This window comes from Corvus hawaiiensis, chromosome 5 (assembly GCF_020740725.1).
Source record: "Corvus hawaiiensis isolate bCorHaw1 chromosome 5, bCorHaw1.pri.cur, whole genome shotgun sequence".
NCBI classification, from domain to species: domain Eukaryota; kingdom Metazoa; phylum Chordata; class Aves; order Passeriformes; family Corvidae; genus Corvus; species Corvus hawaiiensis.
Window position 1 is genome coordinate 75,281,652 of NC_063217.1, and position 26,792 is coordinate 75,308,443.

At 42.4% G+C, this 26,792-nt stretch overlaps 1 protein-coding gene across 5 annotated transcripts; it reads right to left on the reverse strand.

Annotated features, from left to right (window-relative positions):
* Positions 1–57: 57 nt before the first annotated feature.
* MTHFD2L (methylenetetrahydrofolate dehydrogenase (NADP+ dependent) 2 like) lies at positions 58–25,889 on the reverse strand. 5 transcript variants are annotated; one of them, XR_007203446.1, is made up of 9 exons: positions 25,690–25,887; positions 23,540–23,724; positions 23,081–23,203; positions 18,296–18,448; positions 17,476–17,583; positions 13,640–13,732; positions 9,527–9,652; positions 1,908–2,238; positions 58–367 (listed from the first exon to the last, which is right to left on the reverse strand). XR_007203446.1 is itself a non-coding variant. In XM_048302781.1 (8 exons), the coding sequence occupies exons 1-8, from the start codon at positions 25,824–25,826 to the stop codon at positions 2,126–2,128; spliced, it is 1,038 nt and encodes a 345-aa protein (XP_048158738.1). In that variant the 5' UTR covers positions 25,827–25,888; the 3' UTR covers positions 556–2,125. The 5 variants fall into 5 exon arrangements, 4 of the variants coding, with proteins under 4 accessions (XP_048158738.1, XP_048158736.1, XP_048158735.1 ...); XM_048302781.1 differs by lacking the exon at positions 58–367 and having other exon boundaries at positions 556–2,238; positions 25,690–25,888; XM_048302778.1 differs by lacking the exons at positions 58–367; positions 1,908–2,238 and adding an exon at positions 8,488–8,936 and having other exon boundaries at positions 25,690–25,888.
* Between the last annotated feature and the right edge of the window lie 903 nt (positions 25,890–26,792).

A 26,792-nucleotide genomic window follows, 5' to 3' on the forward strand; every position in this document is an offset into this window, starting at 1 on the left:
GGTAGGCCTGGGACAAGGCTGCAGTGGGCAAGGCTGTGTTCTGTCTGCCACAGGGCATTTGTCCTTGGACAAACCTTGACCAGGTCGGGCACACCGGCGTGCTTTTTGGGTTGGCTAATGGGCCCTTCCCTCTGGATGCTTCTTCTGGATGTTCTTCTGGCAGAGAGCACTCTCACAGATGGCTGTAGTAGCTCCACAGACAGCATGCTGTGGAGCCAAGTCCAGGCCTCACTGGCTGTGCTGTAATGCTAACCCAGCTACCACAGGATAAAGGGAAAAGGCTTGCGATGCACAGTGACCTGCTTGTAGGGCATGACACATGCAGGCTCGCTCAAGGGACACAAGCACAGTGCCATGAATGGTTATTCTGCCAAAAAACACAGAGATGATCAGAGTTAAATCAAAGAAAACAAACAGCAATGCAAACAGATGGTCACAGCAATGACTGAACCTGCAGGGTCTCTCATTCACTGCGCTGCACTCTGAACACACAATAAACTAAGGGAGAACACAGCCATCCCCAAACCACACCAACACTCTCCAGCAAGACCAAGGTAACAGTGAACAAGTTTTATTCCATCTTTCAGTCACGGGTTGATCAGTCCAAGTACAGTCTCCATAGGTGCCTTGATCCTCCTACCACTTATATTACCACTTAAATTTGTATTACCACTTACATTTAAAAAGACAAGCAAGTGTCTGCACCATTGGTGTTATATATTTAGTAATAGTCCTGTCAAACTTCTGCAAACACTGCACTAAAGCAAACTCTCAGAAAGTCCATCACAAGAACAGTCAGCACGGAAATGATGCTCCGCCTTGACTCCTTTATCACAGTAAGTGCATTTTCCCCTTTAAAGGCAATAGAACGTAGCCACAATCCTTTTCCTTCCCCTTTCAAGTTATCTATAGCCCACTAGCAAACACCTAAGGCTCCTAATGAAAAGAAATCAGTAATCCCAGCCGAGACAAAAACATGAAGATAGAAGTCCAAACTGTCTCGGGCTGCCTTTAGTGGGAATATCAACACTGCACACACTCAGCTGAACTGGCATCTCAGCAGTAACTCCACTACAACTTTTACATTGCATAGGATTGTTCTAGATCCATCCAGGAACCAGACTTTTGGGAATAGAATCACACTGATCTTATCCTATATGCTCTTCTCTAACCAGCAAAATACAGTGGCCATTGAAGCCAAGGCTTACAACATGAACTAAAAAAAGCCTTCTTCATGCAATTTCAAAAAATAAGAGAATCATTAAATGGGTTAAAGTTCCAACACAAATATTTCATCAGGGATAAAGTTTTGGTTTTCTCCTCCTCTTCACCTCCTGCCCCACTATACATATTGTATGTACATAGTAATTTTAACTACTTTCCACTCAATTCCGTTCAATTTAATTCCATTCCATTCAATTTAAGTCAAATTCAGCCCGATGAACGGCTCAGGTTTGAGGAGTTTTTGCAAGATGGGGGTATTATGCACCAAAACAATTTGTCCAGACATGGAAAAAAAAAATAATCCCAGCCTCAATTCCAGCTATGTATTCATGCTTACCTCTTGCAGATGTGTAAGGTCAGAATTTCACCAGTGTTCAAGCTTATTTGACTATTTTAAAACATTTACTGAACATTTGCATTCATGCCAACATTATTGCCTGGCCACTGCTGGCTCTAAGTGTTCAAAAAAATACCTAAGGACTCTGAACTACATCCAGAGTGCTTAGTGACCTCCGAACCCAAACCACGTATTTAAAAGATATCTAGCATGTCTTAGTTTTTATATTGCTTGAACAGGTCCCAAGTGTTTACAAGATCTTGATAATTGCCCCAATACATAGATACAGTTGTAATTTATGCTTCATTCTTTATTCTCAAACACGTAATTGACCACCACCACCAACCTGTGGAGGCTGCATTCTCCAAGTCGATTTTGCTCACAGTAAGTCAGTAGGAGGTAACACGAAGTATTTGAACATTTTATAAACCATCAGATTTAACGTACTTGACATGAAAAAATAAATACAATGTAGAAATAAATATATTCGTAGTAAAAAATAAATGTTTTGTGTATCAATAGATAGAACAACTCAGATTCTTCTTCCAAGGTAACCCGTTTGCTCTAGTAAATGAGCTTTTTAGTGACCAGGAGCGTGTTCTTCAGAAGCATTGCAACAGTCATAGGTCCTACCCCTCCCGGCACTGGAGTGATAAAGCCAGCCTTCTTCTTCACTTCTAAGAGAAAAGAGAAAAAGGCATTGACTAAGAATGTTTCCAAATCTTTTTGCCCCTCCACTGCCCACATATACACAAAGGGCTGTGACTGGGCAGGAACGGACAAGCCAAGGCAGAAGCGTTCCTGCAGCCACAGCAGGGATGGAACATGGCCAGGACCAGGGCTGCGAGGTACTTCTCCTAATCTGAATGTATTACCCAGGGCTAGTTCTGGGCCAGGGTTTCACAACCTGCTCCAGCTGATCTACCTGCAGCACACTGCCCTTTCCCCACGGCAGCACAGGCACTCACAGCCTGTGCTTGGACAGACGGAAGGTTAATCCCAACAAATTCTTTTGGTAAGGGGCAATTTTTGCCCATGTGACCTGGCTGACCAACTGTCCCAGGAACATCTGGGTGACATGAGGTCAGGATGAGCTCAGGAGAGCAGCATGGATGTGCATCACCCCCACCTGCCAGCTGGGACACTGCACCCGCAATATCCAGGAGAGCTATGGAAGCTGGGGATGCCATTCTGTAGGTAAGGAGGTGACCCCCTAACTCTGTGTTCCTGAGGAGCAGCATGCAGAGCAGGAGGCTGCTGGAATTATTGCCATCCATGGCAGCACACCAGCAGCAGCAACATCACCTAGTCAGCCTCTGTCCCCTACATCCTAAAAAGACATCCTGGGATCACAGAAAGAAAATTATAACTGGAGAGGGAGAGAGTACATTTTTCTGTTTGACTTGTTTTTCTGTTTCACAATATAGACAACAAAGACGAGAGTTGTCTTCAAGGAAAAATACAATTCTAGTGGTAGAATTCCCATTGCAATTTCAGCCATAAAAACTCAGTTCCTCCAGAAAAGATTTCTTATTTTTTTAATCAGTGTTACTAGAGCGCCTAGATTAAACCAGGATGCAAAGGTGCAGGTCTTTCCAAAGGATAACAAAGGAAAATCTTACTGATGAATTAGCTCCAACCACGAGCCTTGTCAGACGATTCAAATTCAGTGTACACCTTGAGTGCATTTAAGTTAACCTGTTTGTATGAGGAATTAATATAATGTAGCAATAAAGCCAGACTTGATATTCTTATCTACTGTGCAAAATGCCATCAACTGGAATTGCAGGTCGTTTGCAAAGGAATTCTGTTCAACTTTGTAGGAACTCACCACAGGACAAACTGCAGCAAGTTATTTGCTAATAATGGTCTGACCAATTGGCATTTTACTAACCTTGTTAATACTGAGAGTTGGGGTTTTTTCAGGTGCCACTGTGAGACATTTGTTAGTTTGGGGTTTTTTTTGGCTTGCTTAGTAATAACTTCTTGGTAAATCACACCCCACTTTCAAAAGCATTGTTTTTTCAAAGGCGCACACACAGGAGACAACTGAGCAAGCATAACTGACACAAACACATTCAATTCCACTGAAGTCACTACAGAGCAAGCTCTGCCTGGCTATGAGAAGAGATTAAGGGATGGAAAACTAGGCACCTGGCTTTGGAACAAACAGGATCACTTGCTACTGCTTTGAGTGTATTCATCTTGAATCTCTTGAACCTATGTGGTGCTTAACTGTCAAGAATAAGGTCTAAAAAATAGGAATATTACAAAAGAATTTGAAAAATTGGATATTGGGGTTTTTGGGAAATAATATTTATTAGATTTGAAGGGGGGGGGGGGGGGGGGGTAAGTGAAATTAATGAAATGCTGTCTGAAACCCCCCATGGCAGGGACCTGACAATAGCATTCGCAAAGCTAGTGGTGAATATCTCACTGAACTGAAGAACAGAAGATCAACCCTCATTGAGGAAAGATGGTAATTACAACCAGGAGAGTTTTAATTACTCTGCTGACTGGCACCACCAGATATACTGTTAAAATATATGGAAAGGAAATCAAGCTACAATGCGGTTTTTCTTCACATGTAAAATATAACAAATTAATTAAGATGTCATATGACAGTTACTCTTAATGTTCTCAAACACAAATAATTAGCCTATTTAACAGTCATACTATTTTGAAGTACCTACCATTTTAGATTGGTGCTTACACTTAATACAGTTACTATGAATTCTCAGATTAATGTCATAATGATTGAAACATATCCACATCTGAAGAAAACACAGCCATTAACACAGAAAATACTGTAGTCACTTTAAATTGAAATATGTTTGTTTCCATGGCAATGTTATGTACCTCTTTTTGTGGTGTTACTCAAACTACTCCTACCTTACCTACAAAGAGGACAACCCACAACCAGACCATGCCTTTCCTCAAGAAAGCCTTCCAATGAGTATCAGGTACAACATGCATTGCCTGTGGTGTTAGCAACCCTACTCAGCAGGAAGCACACAGTGCACTATTTTCCCAAGTTATTGGGGAATTCCTCTACCCATATTCAACCATTATGGAAATCCCTGTGGATAGGTGTGGCAGAAGCAAATTTTTGTGTCAGATAGCACCCAGATAGCTTATGCACAAAAGCTGATCCAGATTTTTGAACACACAACAGGTGTCTGTGCTGGGGAAACTACTATCGGATAAGTTTCCATTGGTAAGAGTAAATACGGATATGGTGAGTGCAATTTTCCAAGATGAATGCCAGTGACCAAAGTGGGAAGATAGCTTGGCCTCAAAAACACCAATAGATTTTCCTTTCTTCGTCAAGGGAAATAGGCCAAAGCACAGTTCCCAGACAGCACACAAATGTGTGACTGATCTCATGTAGGCAGGTGAGGTGTTGTGCTGTCAGTTCCGTCAGGTCCTGCTTCTGCTTCTCAGGAATAAAGTAACTTTGACCACAGCTTTACTCCTGCTTTCTCCAGATAGGTGCTGGTCTCCCAGGCCTTCTCCTGACAATCTGGAAAATGCAAATTAGATGCCTGTGGGGGAGGAGCTGCTATTTTGCAGCTTCTGTAGAACCTTGAAATCTTCCTTTGATTCTTCAGAAGAAATGAAATGTAGATTGTTTCCTTGAAAAACAGGATCCACTGCTTTGGAAACAGCCCTTCATTCCTAGGTTCCTTTAAAGCTGAGGACATCAGACACCTAATAGGGTTAATCACACAAACCAATGGCAAGTCTCAACCTGAAGGCAGTTCTGGGTCTTGTGCATCTGCATTAAGTGATGCAGAGTAATTCCTGCCTAAGCACTGTTTCCACACGGCTTTACGACTCCCTGTAAAGCTACACCAGATCCCTGCATCCCTGCAGCACTGCCCAAGTGTGAAATCATGTGCTCAGCAGTCACACTAGATACTCCATGTTCTGCTCCACACATTCTGGGATTCTTCTCGCTATGCACAGTGAGATACCAACCAGCAAGCATCTACCCCATTTCTCAGAGTTCCTTCTTTTTGCTATCCCTGTTTCTCTTACTGCAGCTATTTTTAACTGCAATATAAAGGAAAACCAAGGAATTACGGCCTAGTGCTGTAATTCTAACAGTGCATATTTCCTCTAAAAGCCAAGCAACAAAGGCATCCTGAGCAGAGAAACCCAACACGAAATGACACACGACAGCTTCTCTGCACTCAGCTAATTAGTGCAGACGGGTGAACGGGATGCTGCCGTAGCCCTGGGATAATCTGCATGGAGGCAGCAGAAAGGCAAGATATCAAAGATTACTTACTGAGGCCCCTGAATAACACCCTCTGCTGTGCAGGAGAACCTCGACTGGGCCATGCAGCAGCTCACTGACACCAGTTAGCCAGCAGCCAGCCTGGCCTTCTGGCTTCTGTCACAGCCTAATGCCAGCCTTCTGATTCATTCCTTGCACTCTTGGAGCACAACAACAGGCAACGGTTCCCCTAATGTCTGTAGGGCAGCAATATGGTGGCATGATTACACAGACTGGGCTCCTCTTCATGGCAAAATGAATGCCACATCTTCAAAATCAACTGAGAAACGAACTCACTAAAGCTATAGCAAAAGAACCTGGAACATCCACGTTCTGTTTTCATGACCACTGTTTGGGAAAGCTGCATAGGGAGCTAATTTGGAAAGGATTCAATTAGTGAGGAGCAGCCTATAGCCAGGCAGGTATTGCAATGAATGCGGAGTGGCAGCAAACACCATCAGAAGCAGCTGCTGTCACAGAGCTCAGGCTTCCTGCACACTGCTGCTAAGGTAAAGATGAAGAGCCACCACTTCCATTAATTGATTGGATTTGAAGATTATAGTGGTCAATCTCATTCAGAGAAAATGCATCATATAGGCCCATCACCTTGGACCACATCAGGAATCCCTCCCTGCTCATGGTGGCACCCATTTTCCAGAATCTCTTTCACACTGCCAAGTCCAAAAGAACAGTTCTCATGTGTAAAGCCCTCCACTGATACCACAACTACATCACCTAACAAAGATCTTACACAAAGGATTTCTTTTCTACGTAGGCATCTAATGAAGACTCAACAATCCGCACTGCTGTTTGTCAAAAATATGGAAGGAATTGTAAAGAAATACAAGCAACTTCGGGTTCATAGGCATTTCCAGTTCCACTTGCACAGGTGAGCTACTACATTGACGTGTTACTACCCTGCTCTACCAGTCACTCCTGGAAACAATGCTCCACCCAAAACAGCTGTTTCAGCTAAATGTTCTGGGTAAGTTGTTGTTTTATTTTATGTTCCTGGTCCTTGTAGCCCTCCTCCTCCCTCGGCATTATAGCTGTGGCAACAAAAGCCTATAAAACAGTGCCAAGTACACCCACACATGCACTACACTGTTCATGGAAACAGATCTCCCTTTCTGTCACTGAAACTTGCTGCCCAAAAGCAGCTAAAATGGGGATCACATAGGGATGCCACTGCTTCTTCTCCTCCTCCCCGGCACTTCACTCTTCCTCCTGAGTCTCCCAGAAGCCAGAACAGCCCCTCCCTGGACCACAGATTTTGGAAAATTCTTAACATAAACAGGTACCCTCCGTGTGCTGGGGTGGTTTTACATGGAGAGCTGCACATGCAGTTTAAAATATCCCTGCAGTATCAGGCTGGGTATGTCAGTGCTTTGCACTTGACCTTCATAGGCACAGTGTTCTCCTGTCTTGTTTTTTTAGATATCTTGGAATTGCACAGTAAACTGTTCTCGACCGAAAAACTACTGTTTTTTGATGTGGACACAGTTTGGAGCATCAAAATAAAGAGGATATGTGGGGATGTGGGAAATCACAAATACTGTTTAAAGGCATTCCATTATTTTCGCAAATGTGTACACCGAATTTAACAATGGAAGACATGAAAAAGAAGAATTAAAATGCATCCTTTTGTTGTTAAAGAGATAAAAATAACCTTTACTGTCTCACCTACCCTGCAGAGATTAGAAGATGGGATCCAAGTACTGCCAAGATAAGCAACTGAATCAAAACAGCTTCCACCCATCTAATAAACTTGATTTCCACTACAGGAACTTTTCAGCCAGATACCTGGTGAAGGAAGCCATTTCCATCTATTTTTGTAAATGAAATTGAGATTCTGATAGCCCAGTTATACCTCTGCTCTCCCCACAGCCACATTTTTCTCCTAAAGAGATAGATGAAGAGACAATAGACACTGGTGGGCTACGTGACGTTACACAGGTGCCACCTGTCATGCCAGAAATTTATGTGCCTGGCCTCCACCTGCAAAAACCATTTTCACTTAGGCTTAAATATAGATTCAGCCAAGTGAAACAGGGGAAAAGGATAAAATTATTTGCTACACAAACATGCTGGCTTGTTCCATTTCCTAACTGCCAAATCAAATACTTGCCAAGGGTGGTTTACTTGTTAGTGTTCAGAACTGTACACACTGGGATGTTTTTTGTTGTTGTTAAAGAGTTAGTGAAACTTTCACCGATACCAATGAACCAATAACAATTTCCCTTTGGCAATGCACAGTAAAATGCTACTTGCAACTGTAGTGGCATAATCCAAGCTGAAGTTCCTCCCTCTTTTTTGGATCTTCCCTTCCCCCAGGTAAAATCTCTAGAACAACCCACAGCAGACATGACGAGACAGATACAGCGCATTGCTGAAACTCTGAATCACGGCCTTGCCACTGAATCTACACCTCTATTGCAGGCACAAGGTCCCGTGTCTGAAGAGAAACAAACAAGAAGGATGCAGGTTCACGTTTCTCAAAGTTACAGCTTTTGTGCTCCCATACCTGCTAAAGCAAACCAAACATCTGAAAATTCTCTGTACTTTAGTTCAGCTCTGAAAACAGAAAATAGAACCTTTTATTTGTGACACCACAGGCAGAATAAGAAAAGAAAAATTTTTCAAGTTGTCTTCCAGAAGATTTATTTTCCTGGAGCTCTGTTGCACACATTCAGTTGCACATTTCCAAACGCATTCCAAGACAGTCAGTCGCTCAGCTACACTCATGCAGGTAATTTCACAGGCTTTAACAGACAGGTAACAGGCACGATGAGTAAAAGCAGCAGGGAAATAAGGGAGTGATGTAATTACAAATACAGCTGGCTAAAAACATTCTGAATATAATTAAGCTTTGAGACATTATGCCAGCCAAGATGTTAATAACTGTGAAAAAAACCTGTGGGTGATTTTCATACTTATCAAAATAAGGAACTGTTGAGAACCATTAATAATGTGGGTAAATGCTGTCTAAGCTTCCCACACTCAACTCTGCCAATAAATGCAACAATCCTGCTATTCCAGTCTGGAGCTCCTCCAGAGTAGAGATATTTAATCAGGTTACATTGTGAACTTGCTCTGCAACACATTAAGCATAAAAGGATCAATATGTAACAACAATTTTTATCTGCTAGGCTTGCCCGGACCAAGATGTTAAGCAGTTTCAGATGAACCCACATTAAACTTTAGCATAAAGGATATTTCTAAAGCCAAGTTAACATTTTCACAGACAAGCGTAAAGGAAGAGTGCAAAAGGAGGCTTTGAGAAGTTGTGGCTTAATAATAATTGCTACGAACAGCGGGAGAACATATACTTGAGAAAGTGCAGAAATTGTTTTCATGGATTACTTTTGAAACATTTCACGAACTCAAAGGACTAAAGAAACTGGACATAAGCACCTTCTGCACCATACTGCCATAAGAGGTCATCTTTATCTCTTACAGGTTGCTGGTACCTGTAATTAAAAGTAACACTTCCTCTCCTCTAGCATACCATTTCTTAAGAGCAGATAGGTTTTGTGTTCTTATGTAAGTAAATAAATTATAAAAAATTCCTGAAAATACTGTCTTATTTGAGACACCGCCTAGTCCAAAAATTTACCAGGAGTGAATCCTACAAGCTTCAACATATTTATCCAACAGGTTTGTATAAAGAGTGTTTCACTGACCTTCAAAGTCCACATCCCCAACTAATTTGGTTTTTCCTGTAAGAGGATCATGGATATGGTTGATGCCTACGTCAATCACAGCTGCACCTTCTTTGACCATATCAGTTGTAATCAACTTTGGGATACCTGGAATCATCAACACATATTTAATTACCCTGGCCAGGTAGTCTTAGGTTATAAGTTTTGAATGATATCAAGGGCTGCGCATGCACAGCTATGCATGCACAAAATAGAACAGAATTCTTTCACTTGAATATTTCTTGATACACCCCACACTGAAAACAACTATTCCTCAATTGCATCCAGTTTGTAACTACTACTACTACTACAGAAAAGAGAAAAAAACCCAACAAAACCACAAAGAACATCCCACCAAAAGTTGTGCCATGGTTTTGGCACAAGAAAGACACTCAACCAATAAGCAATTTTAACTGTCATGATAATCCCAGCACACAATACTGACCTTCCACAGAGGAAAAAACACCATTTCTTGCTATTTAGAACCATTTGGGGGACCTCTGCACTTGACCAGAGAGGCCCAGGCCAGGCACTGCACACCTTGTGTGGCCATCTCTGTAGTGTCCTGGGACAGGAGTTTTCTGCTATTATGAAACTCCAGCTAAAACAGCCACAACAAGCCACCTCAGCTTCTTCATATGCACTGTATTTCTTCAGCACATTTAAATATGAAGCATCTTGATATTCGTCATGAATATGTGCTTCAGTCAGGACCCAGAAAATCGAGAAGGTCACTATAAAGTCTAGATAATGAAATGTATCCATGGCTGCATGCCTCCTGTCAGGAATTTCTTCCCTATCGTGCAACTTCCAACTTTCAGTAACAGGAATTTCCAACCTAAAAATTACAATTCACCTTGCTTCTTGAGCAATTCCATCAGTTCTTTGTTCTGAGAAGAATGTTAGAGTATCTCCAAAAAGAGAGTCTGAACTCCCCTCTCCCCATCAAAGCAGTTTTCTCTCAGGTGAGGAGAAGGCAAAAAGGAAAAGAAACCAAATCCATATGGTTTGCAACTGCAGTTTTATTGGAGGGAAGCGCTGGCATAAAAGGCTCTGGCCCCATGTGCAGTGCTGGAGCACAGCCACTTAGTCATTGGGATACAGGCAGTACAAGAACACTCTCTGCTCTCCATTTCTCACTCCCCCATAAGACACCCGCTTGAAACTCTGCTTCTCATGTTGAGCAAGCCAAGATCTCAAACTCTTTCCTAGCTCATTTGATAACATCTGACTGCATCTCTTTCATCCCCCTCTGATGTAATCCATGGCAACCTGGCTGGTAATTGGATAATGCCTCAGCCTTATGGGGGTAAATGATCTGTGTGTGATAGGGCTGGAAGCATATTAACGGAAGCTGCACAGTTACACCCTTTGTAAAATGGTTTGATAATAAGCCAAATACTTAACAGCAACAAATGAACTAACCCCCAAACCAAACGAGCATATCTATTTACTTAAGCCTACTTTGCATACCCAGTAGGAAGGGATAAACATTAGAGCAGCTTTTCCTAAAACACACTGACTGAAGAACATGGGAAAACCTTTCATTGGTAATTTTTGTAGAAAATGATGAATCACATTTTAAACAAAGGAAAAACAAGGCCCTACCAAATCCGATTTTAGGTGCATGGAAACAGCCAATTTCTAAGAAAGCTAACCAGACACCACCTGAATAAAGGGTCTGATTAACCAGCACTTCCTAGACAAGACGACCACAGATCATGTCCTGAGGGACAACGCAAGTAGTCCAAGCAGAAGTTCATCTGGTGTTTGGCACAGTCATTATTTTTTGTCTTTACCCCCTCTCCAAACCTAGCAGGCAGATGAGTCTTTCTCTTGGCAGACTGGAAAGTCCAGAGAGCAGGAGCTGCAGGCTGACTGGCTCAAGAGTCCTGCTGCTTCCATCTCCGCCTTGCCTGTCCTGTAGTGGCTCTAGAAGCATCACTGGTAAAGCTGCACTTACACTTCTGCCATGGGGCTGGGCCAACGGCAAAAAGAACAGACTCCACGGGAAGTCTGTATAGGCAGGGATAGCAGGCCAGGATGGGAAGTGCTGTGGTGGGATACAAAGTGTCAGGTGTGTGTAACAGGAAACACGACGCTTCGGCTAGAAATCCAACAGCTGTGTGGTATTGAAAGGGATTTTAGGGAGGGGTAGGCTGGACAAGAGCAGCATAGTTGGAACTTAAGATGCAAGGAGTTGGGAACGAATGAGAAGGAAGGAATAAACTGCATGGATAGTTACAGTCCAAGTAAGCAGGAAAAGTAGTGCCCCAAACCTGGGGGCAAATGAGAGACAGCACACAGAGACGGATCTTCTCACAAGCAGGAGTAACAGAGAAGAGAAGCACCTGATTTGAAGTATTACCAAAACCATTAATGCAAGTGAACAGAAAAGCACTCAGAGGTGGTGCTTTTCCACACCAGAACAGACTCACTGCAACAAGTCACCAGTCAGGAGTCAGGATGCAGATGGCTCTTGTAAAAGTACTACACAGCAAAAGGAATATTGGTCTTCCATGCAGGGACACACAAAACAGCTCTTTTCCATTTGCACATCTTCTGCAGTGGCCTGTAACAGCAGCTGTTCCAACCTGGCAAGGGTACAAGTTACCTTTTTTGCAACACCCACTGAACAGGTCACCCATTTCCGAGGAGTGTGCACAGCTCTCATGTAACAAAAGGAAGCTTGGAGTGATTCCACCTGTCTAAAGCACAACCTTCCCCAGAGCACCCACTGGGGCAGGACTGTGTGCTGTTTGCACAATCCAGCCCGAGGTTTTCTCATCATTCCAAGTATATCTCAAGTTGTGTAATGAGTGTTGTATCACACTCCTGTTACAAATGACACAAGCAAAAAAATGTGAAAGGTAAACATGGCTGAATTGCTACTGGACCGTTTAACTCCAAGCACAAAAAATTACAAACCATGCTTAGCACAAAAATCAGAAGCGATGATTAAATTGGAAGCAGTGAACTTGGATGAAAAGTTACCGGCTCATTTCCAGTTAGCACACCATTGTTATCTTTTATTCACAGTGGTGAATTCTGCTCAGGTCCACAGTTGAACAATTAGATGTGGGACAAATAAGTTGTTTCTTGGTCCTGGCCTGCCATAGGAAAGAGGCAGTGAAGTTAAACCCTGAAGGAAAGGGCATTTCAACTCAACAGGAAGTGACAAGCTTTAGACAGGTACCTATCTGTCTTCATCTGGAAAATACGTAAGGAATTGGGTCTTGAGGATGAGGAAGAGGGGGAAAGGGAGCAGAAAAGAGGACAGACACAATCCTCTCGTAGTCTTCCAAAATGGTACAAGAGAATGATATCCCTGAGCTGCAGTGGGACCCAGGATTTTACGAAGGTTATAGTAAGTTGGGTTGTTCGATTTTTTAAAATTAATTTGTATTTCTACTTGTAAACAAATAACAGAGGTTGCCTAGAAGCAGAGTTCTGCTTCTTTCTTTGGGACCGATTAGTCGAACAAAGTATTTCACTTTATATTGCTTTAAGAGTACAGACACTGATCTTTCAGTCCCCTTCCTCTAGGCAATTACCATTCTCTCTCTCTTGACATGATAATTGTAAAAGAAAAAAAATGCCAGCCATTAGTAACATGGGTTACCAAAACCTCCAGTTAATTTGGCAAGGTTGGCCTTAATTCTAACAGCAGGGGAATGATACCATGGTTTTATGAATGCAGCCTCCAGCTGATTTAAAGTAACCCTCCTGTCAAAATTTAAATGACTCACAATTTTTGCATGGCACAGAGAATGTTTTAATTTACATAATTATACCTGTATAAACTATGCACTGACTGGTTCCCAATCTTGAGTTCACTCTGAAGTCTCCCTAAGGGAAAGGTGTCACATGTGACGAGAAACAGTTTATGAGTCTGCAAATGTGAAGGGCAAGAACAAAGAGCCAAATCACTTGCCCTTCCTACAATGAGAAATCCTACCTACTGCAACACCCTCAGCAAGCACAAGCACGGGTTATTCAGTGAAACGTGAAACAGCCAGTGCCATGGACACAGACTGCAAAGTCCTCTTTTTAGGTTTGAAATGCTGCAATTGGAGTATTAACAACAACAGTTACCTGCAGCAACTATTACTATATCAGCAAGCTGCGTATGGATCTTGAGCTGCTCTTTTGGGGTGTATCTGTGAGTAATCGTCACTGTAGCATCACCTGAAACGGAAGAGAATATCAGTTAATTGTCAGATGTACAGTGCTATAAAAAGTACAGCATTTACTTTCAGGTGCAAATTACTTTGGTACATTAACAACAGTACATATGATCAGATTTGTCTTGGGATGTGATGTTTAAATCAGCATAGGCAGAACACTCACAACACTTGCTGCTCACACATATTAAAAAAACATTTGTTCTTACAAATTCTCCCAGGATGAATTCATTTATATACTGTGGACTGAATTAGCCCTTCCACGGCTTTGTTACATTCAGTGGAACTCCAGAAAGCAAACCCAGCATGGAATTCAGTGTCTGCTTTATCATGCCCAGTTTGTAGAGGGTGCCACAAGACTCAGCTGTTTGCCACAGACCAAAGCTTCAATACAAGATCACCAGCAGAAGCACAAGAAACACACATCCTTCTGGGCAAACTCAAAACACCTGGGGCTGCTCCTGCGGACACCCACATTTCTTGGCAAGAGCTACGAATAAACCCTGCCAGTAAGACATGAATAACCCTTGTGCTGTTTGATGGAGATACTGAGGAGAGACCATGACATGAACGGTCATGGGGGGAGGATCTGAAGTCTCCTACTGCATCCAAGAGCAGGCCTGGTGCTCCCTGAAGGACTGCCCAAGCAAGCAGCAAAGATAACAGCTCTCAAAGAAGACCCTTCCCAACCCTCTCTGCAATTATTTGTACTGCACAGTGTTCAGGTGTTATATACCCCCATCTCTGCCTTCCACTCATCACAGACACCTAGGCCACGTTATTTGCCATTAAACTAAAACCTTTTGCCTTCTCAGACATCACCATCACATCTGCTTCCTTTGGAATGTGTCTGACTGATCTAATCTGTGCCTCTCATCTCACTAACTCTCTCAGTCATCTCATCTTCAATCTTCCTGTGCTCTGACTTCTCTGCTTTTTTCCCTCACCTTTTACCCCTCTTCCTCTACAGTGCACATGATTTCCCCAAAGACAAGCAGATCAAGACATTTGCAGATAATGAAAACAGAAAAAGCACAGGCTTGAAAAAAATAGAGGAGTTTTCTGACACCTGCTTTAAGTAAAAGAAGTATGTCTTGCCCAAAATCACAATCATTACTCAGCAGAAAGGTTGAGAAAAACCAGTGGATAAAATCCAAAGTTATAAAGTTATCTCTGAGTAATAAAACAGGTGCTAATTTGCCACTAAGATTTTAGTGAGGAATGTGTCTGTAGTCAGCTCCTGAAACCAAGTAATTGCTTTCACTATCAAAAAGGAAAGGAGAAAAAAAGGGGAAAAGAAAAAAAAAAAGCCCCTACCTTGAGAATAGCAGTCCAGAAGCTTACAGACACCTCAGAAAGGGGAGGTTTTCCATTTATTTGTGATCATGCCCAAACAGAAAATAAACAACTATTTTTACACTGCTACTTCTGCTGAAAGAAGAGGAATATATTTAACAATTAAGATTTCACATCGTACTCCCAAATCAATTCCCTAGCTTATAAAACAGAGATAGTCTCTTGACCTGCACAGAACATTATTTATTATGGAAGGGGTTCACACAGATTTTCCATCTGATCAGATATTGCCACCTGCAGGACACGAGTGTATCTACATTAAAAAATCACAAATTAAGACAGTCCCCAACTTTTAATTTCTGTTCATAATCTATTTAAAAAACCAACCAAAACCTTCAACAAAAAAAGAAATAAAAAACGGTACCACAGACACACACCCCTTGCATAATTTCTCAATATTTAATCAAGTATTTAATCAAATCAGCCCAATTGCTGAAAAAACTCTTTCTTAACTGATAACCTGAGAAAGTTCATTTTCAGCATTTCATTGTAGGTCTTCTCTGGTCCCTATCCTCCTGAGTTAAAAAAAAAAAAGCTGAAACCATGGCCTGGCCTGCCTTCCTTTCCACATGCCATCCAGGCCGGTCTCTTGCTGTTCACAGCACAAGCAGAAATTAAACCCAAGTGCAAAAGATGAACCAGATCTTCAAGGAGAGCCCCATCTGTGAGCCAGGGAGTAAAACTCCACCAGATCATCCCAAATACATTAGTATTTATCATCATGTACACAGCGTATGCATATACAGTTAATGCCAGCTCATTATCAGAGAAGTACCCATGTTCCTTTGTTTTCTCATTGCCAGTTGCTTTATACTGGGTACCAACACCTAGCAGACTGGAAAACTAGAAAACTACCTAAGAAATAAATCCATTTCTTCAGATTAGGCAAAGATAACTTTGATGAGTTAACTCCTTCTATATCTAGACTCCAGTGTCAGTAAGGGACTATCTGAACGTTCTTCTGTCCCTACATCAAATATGTGACATACTTAGAACCACTGGCAATGCCAGCAAACAGGGAAGTCATCTGCTATGGCAGGAACCAGAACACTGGCAGACCACAAAGCACCACAAAAAACTCATGGACTGGGCCCCCAAAACAAGCTGCACTACCAGACAGTCAAAGAAAATCCAAGACAACAAAACTGAGCCGTGGATCCAATCAACTCAAAAGCTGGAAGCTGCAAACAGTATTTAGTTACTGCTAAAAACCGTCCAAGCAGCTGCTGTGGGTTTTGCAACAAGCTGCTGAAAGCATCACAGGTCACTAGGTCTCCTCATTTCCAGCTGGGAAATGTGTAAGTAGTTTGTAACATGACTTTGTGTTGTACCAAGCCTACTTCAAACATCAGCTGCACTGCCAGTAATAAATGTCACCCAATATTTGCAGCAAATGGCAAAAATGCTACTAATTTTCGTGGGAATGAGGATGAGACCAGAACTATGCACCAATGGTAATTACAATTCAAGCACTGAGAGAAGTTCCAAATAGCAACTTTCCCACAGAGGCTGAATGGAAAAACCAACTCTATGATTAGTATAAAGCTTTTAGTGTTTTATTATATTAATAACAGATTTCACTGGCTCCAATTAAATAGGCCTGGGATTAAATGTCCATGTTTACCTCATTTGTGCACACCACCATGGCAGTTTCTAACATCAAAATGAAGTTGCAAAAGGGCAGCATTCTATCTACCTTATATTTGTTTTCATTTCTGCAGCGCAATTATATCAGCACATGTAGGCTTCTGTAATTAGAATTACTTAAAAATATTTCCACCACACCACCCCATTTCCAGGGGGATATAAACTGCGCTGCAGAAATATCCCCCAGGCTAACATGTAATCACAGAGCTCACACTGAAAAGTTCCTTGGTTGGTCATTTGGGTATTTTCATAAGCAACACCTCACTGCCATAGCAGAACACAAGGGTCATGTCATACCTTTTTTTTTTTATTCATACATAAATGTATACGTGTGTATTTGTATATAGATGTGGATGTGTGTGCTCATGTGCGCACGACAAATTAAATCAATATGGAACAAGCGTGAGGATAAGGCATATAGACAGCTACACTGTATAAACATCACGGGAGCCTCTGCAGCTCTTCAAGGCCTCGCTGTCAGTATTACCTTCAAAGATCAGTGCTGACTGTGTTGAAATAGTAGCTGTTTCAAATGGAGGAGGAAATGATGGCTTAATACCAGGAAAAGTCAAGTCCAGAAACTGCTCTCCTGAGAATAAGTCAGGAAATAGCAAATTTATTTTCTTGCTCTGGTGGCAAGTATTGACAAGAGTGGAAAGCTTTCTCTTTAATCTGAGTCCTCTAGTCAGCTTTATTTTCAGGACTTCACAAATGGAAACACTGGGACAACATTCCTGGACTTACCTCCAGGCCTTTCATGCTCTCCATCAGTATGTAAAAGCATTGAAATAGGCATTCCAACATTCTTAGATCTTCCAGCTACAAGAACATTTTTCCCAAATGTTTGTATTCCTTGTGGGGAAAAAAAAGAATAAAAAATTATATTCTACTATTTTGATGCATCTAAACCCTTCTTCTCAGTCCCCAAGACAGAATCATTTGTTGTTGTGGACTGCTGACATCAACATGACTTGAAAACCCACAAGGCTGAATTTGAGGGATGAACCCACAAAACAACTTTCAGCTTTCACCTTGGAGAAAGAAAATTGACAACTCATTTGGGTTATCTGAATCACCCTTAGCAAGGACTTAATTTCCCTGTTCCAGCCACAAAGGTAAGCACTTAGGTCTACCAATAAGAACATGTACATTCTAAATAAAAAATGACAACTATACAACCCATATGCATTTTTCCCCTTCTAATACTGAATTAAGTGCTCCCATTTTTTGTTCTTGTTTCCTCCCCCTTCTCCACAAGAACTTATGCATTCAAATCTTCTATTTGACAAATAATCATGTAAACAACAGCACAGAAAATTCCCTGCAAAACTATAAAATTCACAAAGTTACTCAAGTGTTCCACCAAGTACTATTGTCTACACTTAATTAATGGCACAAGATCCCCATCTATGTGGCAACTCCTTATAATTCATATTAATACTCTGTTTGTTCGTCAGTCAGCCCAATGCATTTTGATAACCTAGACCTTTTAGCTCACACCTGAGTTAATCCTTTGTTCGTCTCCCAGGATAAAAAGAGTTTCGGAACAGCTGGAGTCTCCTACCTGTCCGTTTTATGATTTCCCAGACAGCAGCAGCGGTGGCAGGGATTATGGAAGGCTGATCAAGACACAGACGTCCAATATTCATGATATGGAATCCATCCACATCCTTCTCAGGGGCGATGGCGTTACAGACTGTCCGTTCATCTATGTGATCTAGGAGACACACAGCTCTCAACTACAGCCGCTTCATGTGTCAGGTGCCATCAACACCACCAGAGTCATTACAAAGACAAACACACGGCCCGGATCTAGCCAGGGTAATTAATTACTGTTCTTGATTGAACAAACTACACTCCCCCTAAAGGGAGCAGTTACAATTTCACGTTTTCCAGCAGTTTACTGAAAATTAGGTTACGGCATTTGTCACAGTGTTAATACAACAGATTCTGTCAAAATATGAGAGCCCAGTACTCAGCTGAGAATGAGGACAGTAACTATAAGAAGAATGTTTAAGCAAGTCACTTCAGAGTCACTTCTGCATTCTGGAAGTCTTAAATATGAAGTGGCTCAAGAACCCCAACAAACCACAGGAGAACAGTTATATGTATTATTCTGATTTCTAAGCCCGCAAAGGATGCATGACCTAAGTTTTAAACAAATACATGGAAATCTCAAGCTGAAATAACTTTGCAGGTCTAGCTTTCCTTTTCCAATAATACCATTGGTTTTAGTCAACTGTTAATCAGTAGGACCAAAACACATCCTACTTCATTAGAAAACTGAGAATACACAAAACTGTTTGATATCGGTGATCTCAAAACACTAAATATGCCTTAAATGGCATTGGCCTGCACGTAATTTAGTATTCATAGTGAATATTTTTCAAATGCACTAACGATATGGGATTAAGCTTACACTGCTTACACATTAGCAGTGATTAAGAAAAAATGTGTATTTGCCAGACCTCTCTCTGCAGAGTTACAAATCCAGGCATAAACCCGGAACACATAACAACACTCCACAGGAACAGCTCCACATCCCATACTCACCCACGGCCTGCTGAGACACCCAAAATGGCTGGGACCAACCCACAGCCTGCCCCAAAATGGCTGTGACTGACCCATGTCCTTACCCAAAATGGCAGTGACTGACCCATGGCCTGTGGTACCCCAGACCTGTTGAAAGGTTTTCTCCGGGAGAAAGTCAAGCTGACCCCCAGAGAGGGTGAACGGGGAGAAAGCCACTGACTGTCTGTGGGTTAATGACCAGTTTGTTATTGAACCTCCTGAGAATTTGGTTGTTTCTGGCATGCACCAATAAGAGTGAATCAAACTTCCTTCCCCTAAACCTGACAAGTGGGCTGGGGCTTTACAATTTTCATCTCAGAGTGACTGCTTTTTGCATCTTTTGCATCATCCATTCTGGCCACAACCTGAACAGAATCCTGCAACTGTGTGGCAAGATATCCCAGTGTCCAAGTCAGAGAGCACTACAGGAGGTGTCAAAAAAACAAATAAAGGAAAATGAGTGTCAATAAGGAAATTCAGATGTTGGCAGTAAAAATATTTTAGAGACATAAACAGGATGCTTTAATTTAGTAAGTTTTTGTGCTATTGCATAAAAAGGAGCTGGATAATTAAAAGATATGCACGTTATAGAACTTAAACCATGGTAATCTCCTGTTAAAAGATTTCTGATTAAAAATCCCCTAGAGTTAAACCAGGCTGCTATGATTTACAATTTAATTCTCCATTCTTTTACGGGAGGAAATTTCCTTCTGAATCCTAATGAGAAAAGACTGTGGAAATTAAGGTATTAAGTACATTGATGAAAGAGTCTCTTAGAACTGAAACTTGCCTCACAGAGACTGAAAGCAACCTTGTTTTTATGTCAACTTGGGGATTAAAAAAAAACCAAGAAAGAAATTTGGAGTAACCTATTAAATGGCTTTTGCAAAAGAGAATTTGTTACCCTTAGGCAAGTCAGTTGTTCATCGAACACAAACTTGGCAGCCATACTTTTCCTTGTGCCTGGGATGAGCAGAACTGCTCTGAAAAATATCTCCTCCTCACTGTCTGTCTTTAGCTTCCCAGAAACACACAGATAATAGAATTAATTATGTAAAAGGAAAAAAAAATCATGCTTTACATGGATATTTTCCACACTCAAAAGTGATTTGCAGAATTTCAGAACAGAGTTTACAGTACTCGGAAGAAATGCAGCTGCACAGCTGGGGACAAGTGAGCTGTGGGCCTGAGAAGAGGATGTGGACACCTTCCTTCTCCTTCAGAGATGCTTTCAAAACACTGTCCTGGACAAGCTACCCCCAGACCAACAAACCAATCAACCCAACTCAAACTGTGGAGACAGTCACTGTTAATGAGCAGAGTCTGTTTGCCTCAAGAAATGCATTTTCCTGGTTTGCTTCCACATGCCTTCTTTATTTTCAGAGGAACAAAACAATTCCTTAATTATCTTATTGTCAGTCTCATGAAACATCAACTGATACCCGTACAAATTTCCTTGCTGTCATTCCAAGCCACTCTCCAGGCCAAGTTCCTCTCTGCAATCCCCCTCTCCCGTGTTAGCTAAACTTGCAGGACTACACTGGGCATCACTTGCCAAGCAGCTCCAGCTTGGACACACAGAAACTCCTATTTACACAACAAACAACATCTGCCTCTGGTGCTGGCACATGAAAAATAAAGGCTGGTTTTCAAAAGGGAAGACTGACGAAAATAAAAACATAGCACAAAAGGGATCTGAAAAAATACTGTATGGATTTTCATCTTCTGTCTCAAATAAATTAACATTTCATGGCCATCTCCCAGGCAATTCAAACTAAGATACAGGAAAGTCTCCAGAAAACCATCACAAGTAATTCACTCAAAAAGTGCACAGAAAAGAAGTTCCCCTCAGACAAAGATGACAATCCTCAAAGTTAAGTTGCCCTGGCTTACAAAAGTGCAACACAACAAAGCTATTTCTGATTCCATTTTTAACCCAGTGTTGATCAAAAGCCACACCTTGTGTGGTTTACTGCAAAAAACCCCAAACCCCACACAACAACCTCAATTCTGGAATAAGCAGCCTCCACTGATAAAGTTTTCATAACTTCTTGGCTTTGTCTCTTTCCATTACAAGGCAAACAAAAAAAAAATTTGGAAAATGAGCTAACTTAGCCTTCGGTCCTTTAGTTTATTAAGTTCCTTTGAGGAAAAAAAAAAATTCAGTTATCTGAGTTATATTTGACATCTGTTATGGAAAGAACTTCCTGAACATCTCCAGTTCATGACAAATTGCACATTTAACTTTACTATACAGACACTGCAATATTGACAAAGTTCTGCCATGGATTAAATTATTCTAAGGCTTTTCCTAAGGCAAGCAACAGCCAGGCCTGTCTGATAGGCTGGATGGAGGCTAATTAGTCTTCACGTAGTTATCGTGACAGATGTGTCACAGCTCTTGAGAGGAATCTCCAACCAATTATTTTAGGGCTTCAGCATTTCAGTGTAGAAGCATCAGATGTTTCAATTGACACAGCTAGAACTATCTTCAGGCTTTTTTGCCTTTCTCATGCTGACCAGGTTTAAATTCACTACATTTCAAGACTAAAGGAAGTTCTGAACTGTGCACTGATGAAAGCAGACAGCTCAAGAGCAGACTGTACTGACCTGATATCGTCCTCAAAAACAACAAACGCATTTCTGCAAGTGGTACCCAACCATTTCCCTGAGCACCCACACCAGTAAGACAAGTGACACATGAGACCTCCCGTTTCTGGGGAACGCAGCACTGGACTGCGAGTCCACTGTACAAGCCTGCTTCCTTTGCTCCAGGCTTCAGACAGGATGATTTCCATCCCTAGGCTGTCACTGCTCCATCTTTTGCAGTTCTCATTGCTGCAATGAAACTTTTGTTAATTACAGTACCTGCTGCTGCTAATCTCTGTTATTGGTAGAGCTGTTTGTTCAAAGGAAACAGACCACATTCCATCAGCTCCTGCCTTGATGGCCAGGATGTGGCTCCTTACTTGCGTTATACTTCCACCTTGTGACAAACTTATTTCAGTGCATGGCCCATTTCAGGCAGCTTTCATTTAGCACCAAGGGCAAACCCTCCTCATCACGAACACTGCTGTTCATTACAAATACAACCAAAACATTTTTTCCTCCATAACTCTCAGCACCTGCCCCAGTTTTGCTGTTTTATAGATACAAAAGAGTTTCAGTTTCATTTTTTTTCTTTGCAAGTTTTATCACTGCAAAAATACCACTTTGCCAGCTACTCCCCAGTGATACCTCAGTGAGATTTGACAACAAATTACGAGAAGGGAAATAAAAAACCCAAGAACTTAGTCAAGGCTTTTAGGACCTTCACACAAAACTCACCTGGAACATTAGGGCCAGAACAGAAAACATAAACAAAATTTTAAGGCAAAACCTGGAATCACTATGAGAAAGTCTATAGCATCATCTCCTACATAGCATAATTTTGCATGATACAGGGGATGAAAGTATGTAACTCAAGGCAAACCAGTGCAACATGCTAAAAAAATCAAGGTAATTCAACTGGATAAATTATGTGAAATGCCCTGAAACACCATTCTGACGGATCATTAGAACAGGCAAGATTAACATATGAAATTATTCTCGGGGTTTCTTTTTATCTTTAAAATGAACTGCAGGTTCAACAAAACAATTGACATCTCAAGTAAACCTTCATTATGCATGTCCTCTTTCAAGAGTTTATGTCCCTAAGGTACATGTGCAGTCCAGAACTATTAAACTCTTTCCTCTTACATGGACTGTATATGAGGAGTGGGACAAAGCTGTCACCTACCTGGGAGAGGTAGCTGAACTAATAAACCACTAACTCTTGAATCCTTGTTGAGTTTTGCCGTCATATCCAAGAGCTCCTCCTGTGAAATGTCTTTAGGCCTCAGTATGATCTCACTAGAGATGCCTGATAAAAACAAGCAACAGAAGACATGTCAGAATAAGGAAATTGAGCGATGTGCAGCTTAGTCATTTAGTCCAAAAAATCTGTCTGATGCTTAACAAGCGTTTCCTAGCAACATTTTAAGACACAAAATGAAACTTATGGCTCCCATTCAAATCACATTAAAACTACCTTCTTCATATATCCATGCAACTTCTTTTCTTTAGGTCCATCAGAAAATACATGGAAGAAATTAGTGCAAAATTTATTTAAGACACTAAGGGGATTCCTCCTGCTTTATTTTTTTCTTTTTAAACAAGAGCATCATGCACGTCCCAAAGGATCACTTATATGACATACCCACAGCTGCAGCTGCTTTTATCTTGTTCCTGACATAGATGTGACTGGCTGGATTGTCTCCTACTAATATGACAGTGAGGTGAGGCCTCTGGTTCCCAGCGGATATCCATGATTCTACATCCCTTCGAACTTCTTTCAAAACCTGGTGAGCAAGCTTTGTCCCTGAGATAACGGTTGCTTCGTCACTATAAAGACAAAAAGATACACATTATTTAGGTCTAAAATTTCGCCAAGAAGACACATTTAAGCGTGTGATCTACCATTTTAAACACTGCCAAATGTTTTGATTCATTTGCTAGCATTTAAAATGTTATTTGAAAAACATTAACACACTACAAATCTACATGGGAAGTGTTTCCCCACTCTCTTACTGAAGAGCAGGGATGTGCCATCAGTGCACACGGAAGAGGAGCTCACCAGCCACAACTCACCTTCCCAACACACATAGCCAGCCACGTAAGCTTACATGAACGCCTGCATTTTGGAATAAAACATGAGAACGTTCCTATGCCCTTAGGTTTTACTGGCTTAAGGAACATCTACGCACTTCCCTCCCCAAACTTCCTTAAAAATGGATTTGACATGGGATTATTTACACTATTCTTTTTCCAAGCCTCAGTGGTATGAATATTTCTCATATTTCATAGCTGCTGGGAAGGAAGATGGTAAATAGCATTTCTCACATCTGTAAAATACAAAAATAGTAAATACTGAAATATGTTGATGCTTCTTAGGTTTAGAATCTAAATAGCTTAAGTCCTTTGATGGAAATATCATACAAGAACTGCATGAACAAATACAGCATCGCCTGTACAGAAAGCTTATGCTGCAGCAGGCTATTCAAGATACTGAAACTAAGATGTGAATTATTATTATTTTAAATTTTATATACATTAAAATCTTGACCAGGTGTTGGTCAATGACAGGTTTGATGACAGATTTGTGACAGATTTCATGATCAAGTTAAATGACAGACTTAATATGTGTTACTACACCACCCTGTCCCACTGTTATCCCACCCACCCATGGATGCTCTTACTCGGAACCCAGAGTGGATTTACAACAAAAAATTCACGTCCTGAATTCTTCTTGTTTATGAATTCAGTGACTTGCAAGACATGACAGAAACAAAGATCTGAGCTGCTACTTTAGATCCATTTGTGCACTAAAAGCCTGAGATCATATCGAGCATCACAACAGGACCTTACATGTCCCATATATACCACATGAACACCTCTGGAAATTTTTAGTGCAGGAACATGTATGTTTCGCAGAACTGGAAAGAACAGTTACTAGCAGCACAGAACAGAAGTAGGATATGCACTGATCAAGAAATACCGCTATTTCTCCCAAAACTGGCAGAATAAATTCTTGATACACAGAACAACCAAGGTGTCAGATGCTTATTTCATCCTGTTCAGCTCACTTATCTTTTCTTTCTTGAAATCACAAAGACAGTGCTGTCACCATAGGCACTGCTGATCCACTGAATCTCTTCAGTCAACTTTCAGCCAGGACTTAAGGCAATTATGTATAAATGAAAAAGCTGACAAGCAGGAGCTCAGAGAGACCCTCCCATGCACACCCAGGCAAGAGCTCAGAGCTGCAGTGCTGCAAAACCAACACCAGAATCTCTGTGCAGGCAGTGCAATAAATTAAACACAGGGGATGACTGCTGTCGGCACACTGATCCCCACTGCACCAAAGCATGCCCTCTTTGCCACCAAATGATGAATATATACAGTAATTCTGTATAAATCCACTGACAAGCTCTTTAAGTTACCAAGAGCAAGCAAATGTGTACTCACAGATTCCCCTCTGGGAGCGGGCAGGAAGGTCACATCGCAAGGGCTACTTCAGTTTCAGGGGCACTGCTTAAATCCCCGATGGATCACCAAGGCCAGGGCCGCCGCCCACTCGCCGCCCGCCCTCCCGCTGGTTCTTCCCCATTTCCCCGGGAAGAACCGCGGAACGCAGCGGGGATCCGAGGGCATCCACCCCGAAGGGCGATCGCGGGGGACCCGAGCCCACTGATCCCTCAGGCGTTTCGCGCCCTTTGGACCCGCCGCGCCATGAGGGGTACGAGGATGAGGATGAGAAGGAGGAAGGAGGAGAATGAAGAGGAAAAAGACCCGATCGGCGCCACGTACCTGGCCGCGCTACGAGGGGAGCTGCTGGTGCTGCGAGTGAGGGCTCGCCACCGCCTCAGGGGCGCCCAGCCCGGGCGCAGCAGCGCGGCAGGGGAGAAGGAGGCAGAAGAGAACAAGGCTGTAGCGGCCGCCGCCATTTCGGTCGGTCCCCACGGACGCAAGCGCCGCCGCAACCAAGCGAAGAAGGGAGGAGGCGGGGCCACTGCCGGCAGCGGGATCGCGGCGGGGCGGGCGGAGCTCAGGGACGAGCGGAGCTGATGGAAGGGCCGTGCTGGGGGCGGGAGATGCTGAGCGACGCGCGGCGCTCTGGGCAGGGCGGTGCTAAGGGCCGGAGATCGTGAGGGCGGGCGGACCTGAGGGACGGGAGACGCTGAGGCACGGGCGGAGCCGCCGGTCGATGTGACAGGGACGTCGAGCCTCACGGAACAGCTGGAGCCACGCAGACGATACCCCCAAACCCGGGCTTCGGCTGCAGCCTTTGGCTCTCGTGAGCTGCTGTTCCCCTCGCAATTGGGAGTGGGCAGACGCAGAGCTCCACAGACAAGAATCGATGTCCCTCATAGTTTTTCCCTGCACCCTCGTGTGTTCTGAGGGGAAAGTCTAATGGAATTACTTGCAACTTGCATAATGGTGCCTTCTGTCACGTTCAATGGCAGATTTTATAGTAAAAAATTCGTCTGTGCAGAGTGGAAGAAGAAAACAAGCCGAGATCTGAAATAGCATATAAAAAACATGCCAAAACAATAACAGCACCCTCACAGCCTCCTGACAGTGGGCAAATTCCCTTATAAAGTTGGGAAAAGCTTTGGAAAGATGTGTCAGCTTAGTGAGGATCCATGTTCTGCTATGGTCCTGGCAAAGTTTTTGTTGAGTTAGGTAAAGGAATGTGGCTCAGGTGCTTCCACAGACAGTGTGCGTGCCGGGTTTTAATGGCTTGTCCTTTCTAAAATAATATTCTTATCAAATTATACCGTAACATAAAAACACCCCATTGTCCGCCCGTCCCTCAGCACCGCCCTTCCCTCAGCATCTCCCGCCCTCAGCATCTCCCGTCCCCCGCGCACCCGGTCCCGCTACTTGCCCCGGCTCTTCCCCTCGTCGCT

What these genes read in the sequence shown, in the direction of transcription:
- MTHFD2L (XM_048302781.1), bottom strand. Translation starts at nt 25,826, where the DNA reads ATGGCGGCGGCCGCTACAGCCTTGTTCTCTTCTGCCTCCTTCTCCCCT. An exon ending in AGTTCAGCTACCTCTCCCAG is followed by an intron (nt 18,449 to 23,080) that starts GTAGGTGACAGC and finishes TGTGTCTCCTAG; the next exon opens with ATCACATAGATGAACGGACA. An exon ending in GGAAATCATAAAACGGACAG is followed by an intron (nt 17,584 to 18,295) that starts GTAGGAGACTCC and finishes TTTCCCCACAAG; the next exon opens with GAATACAAACATTTGGGAAA.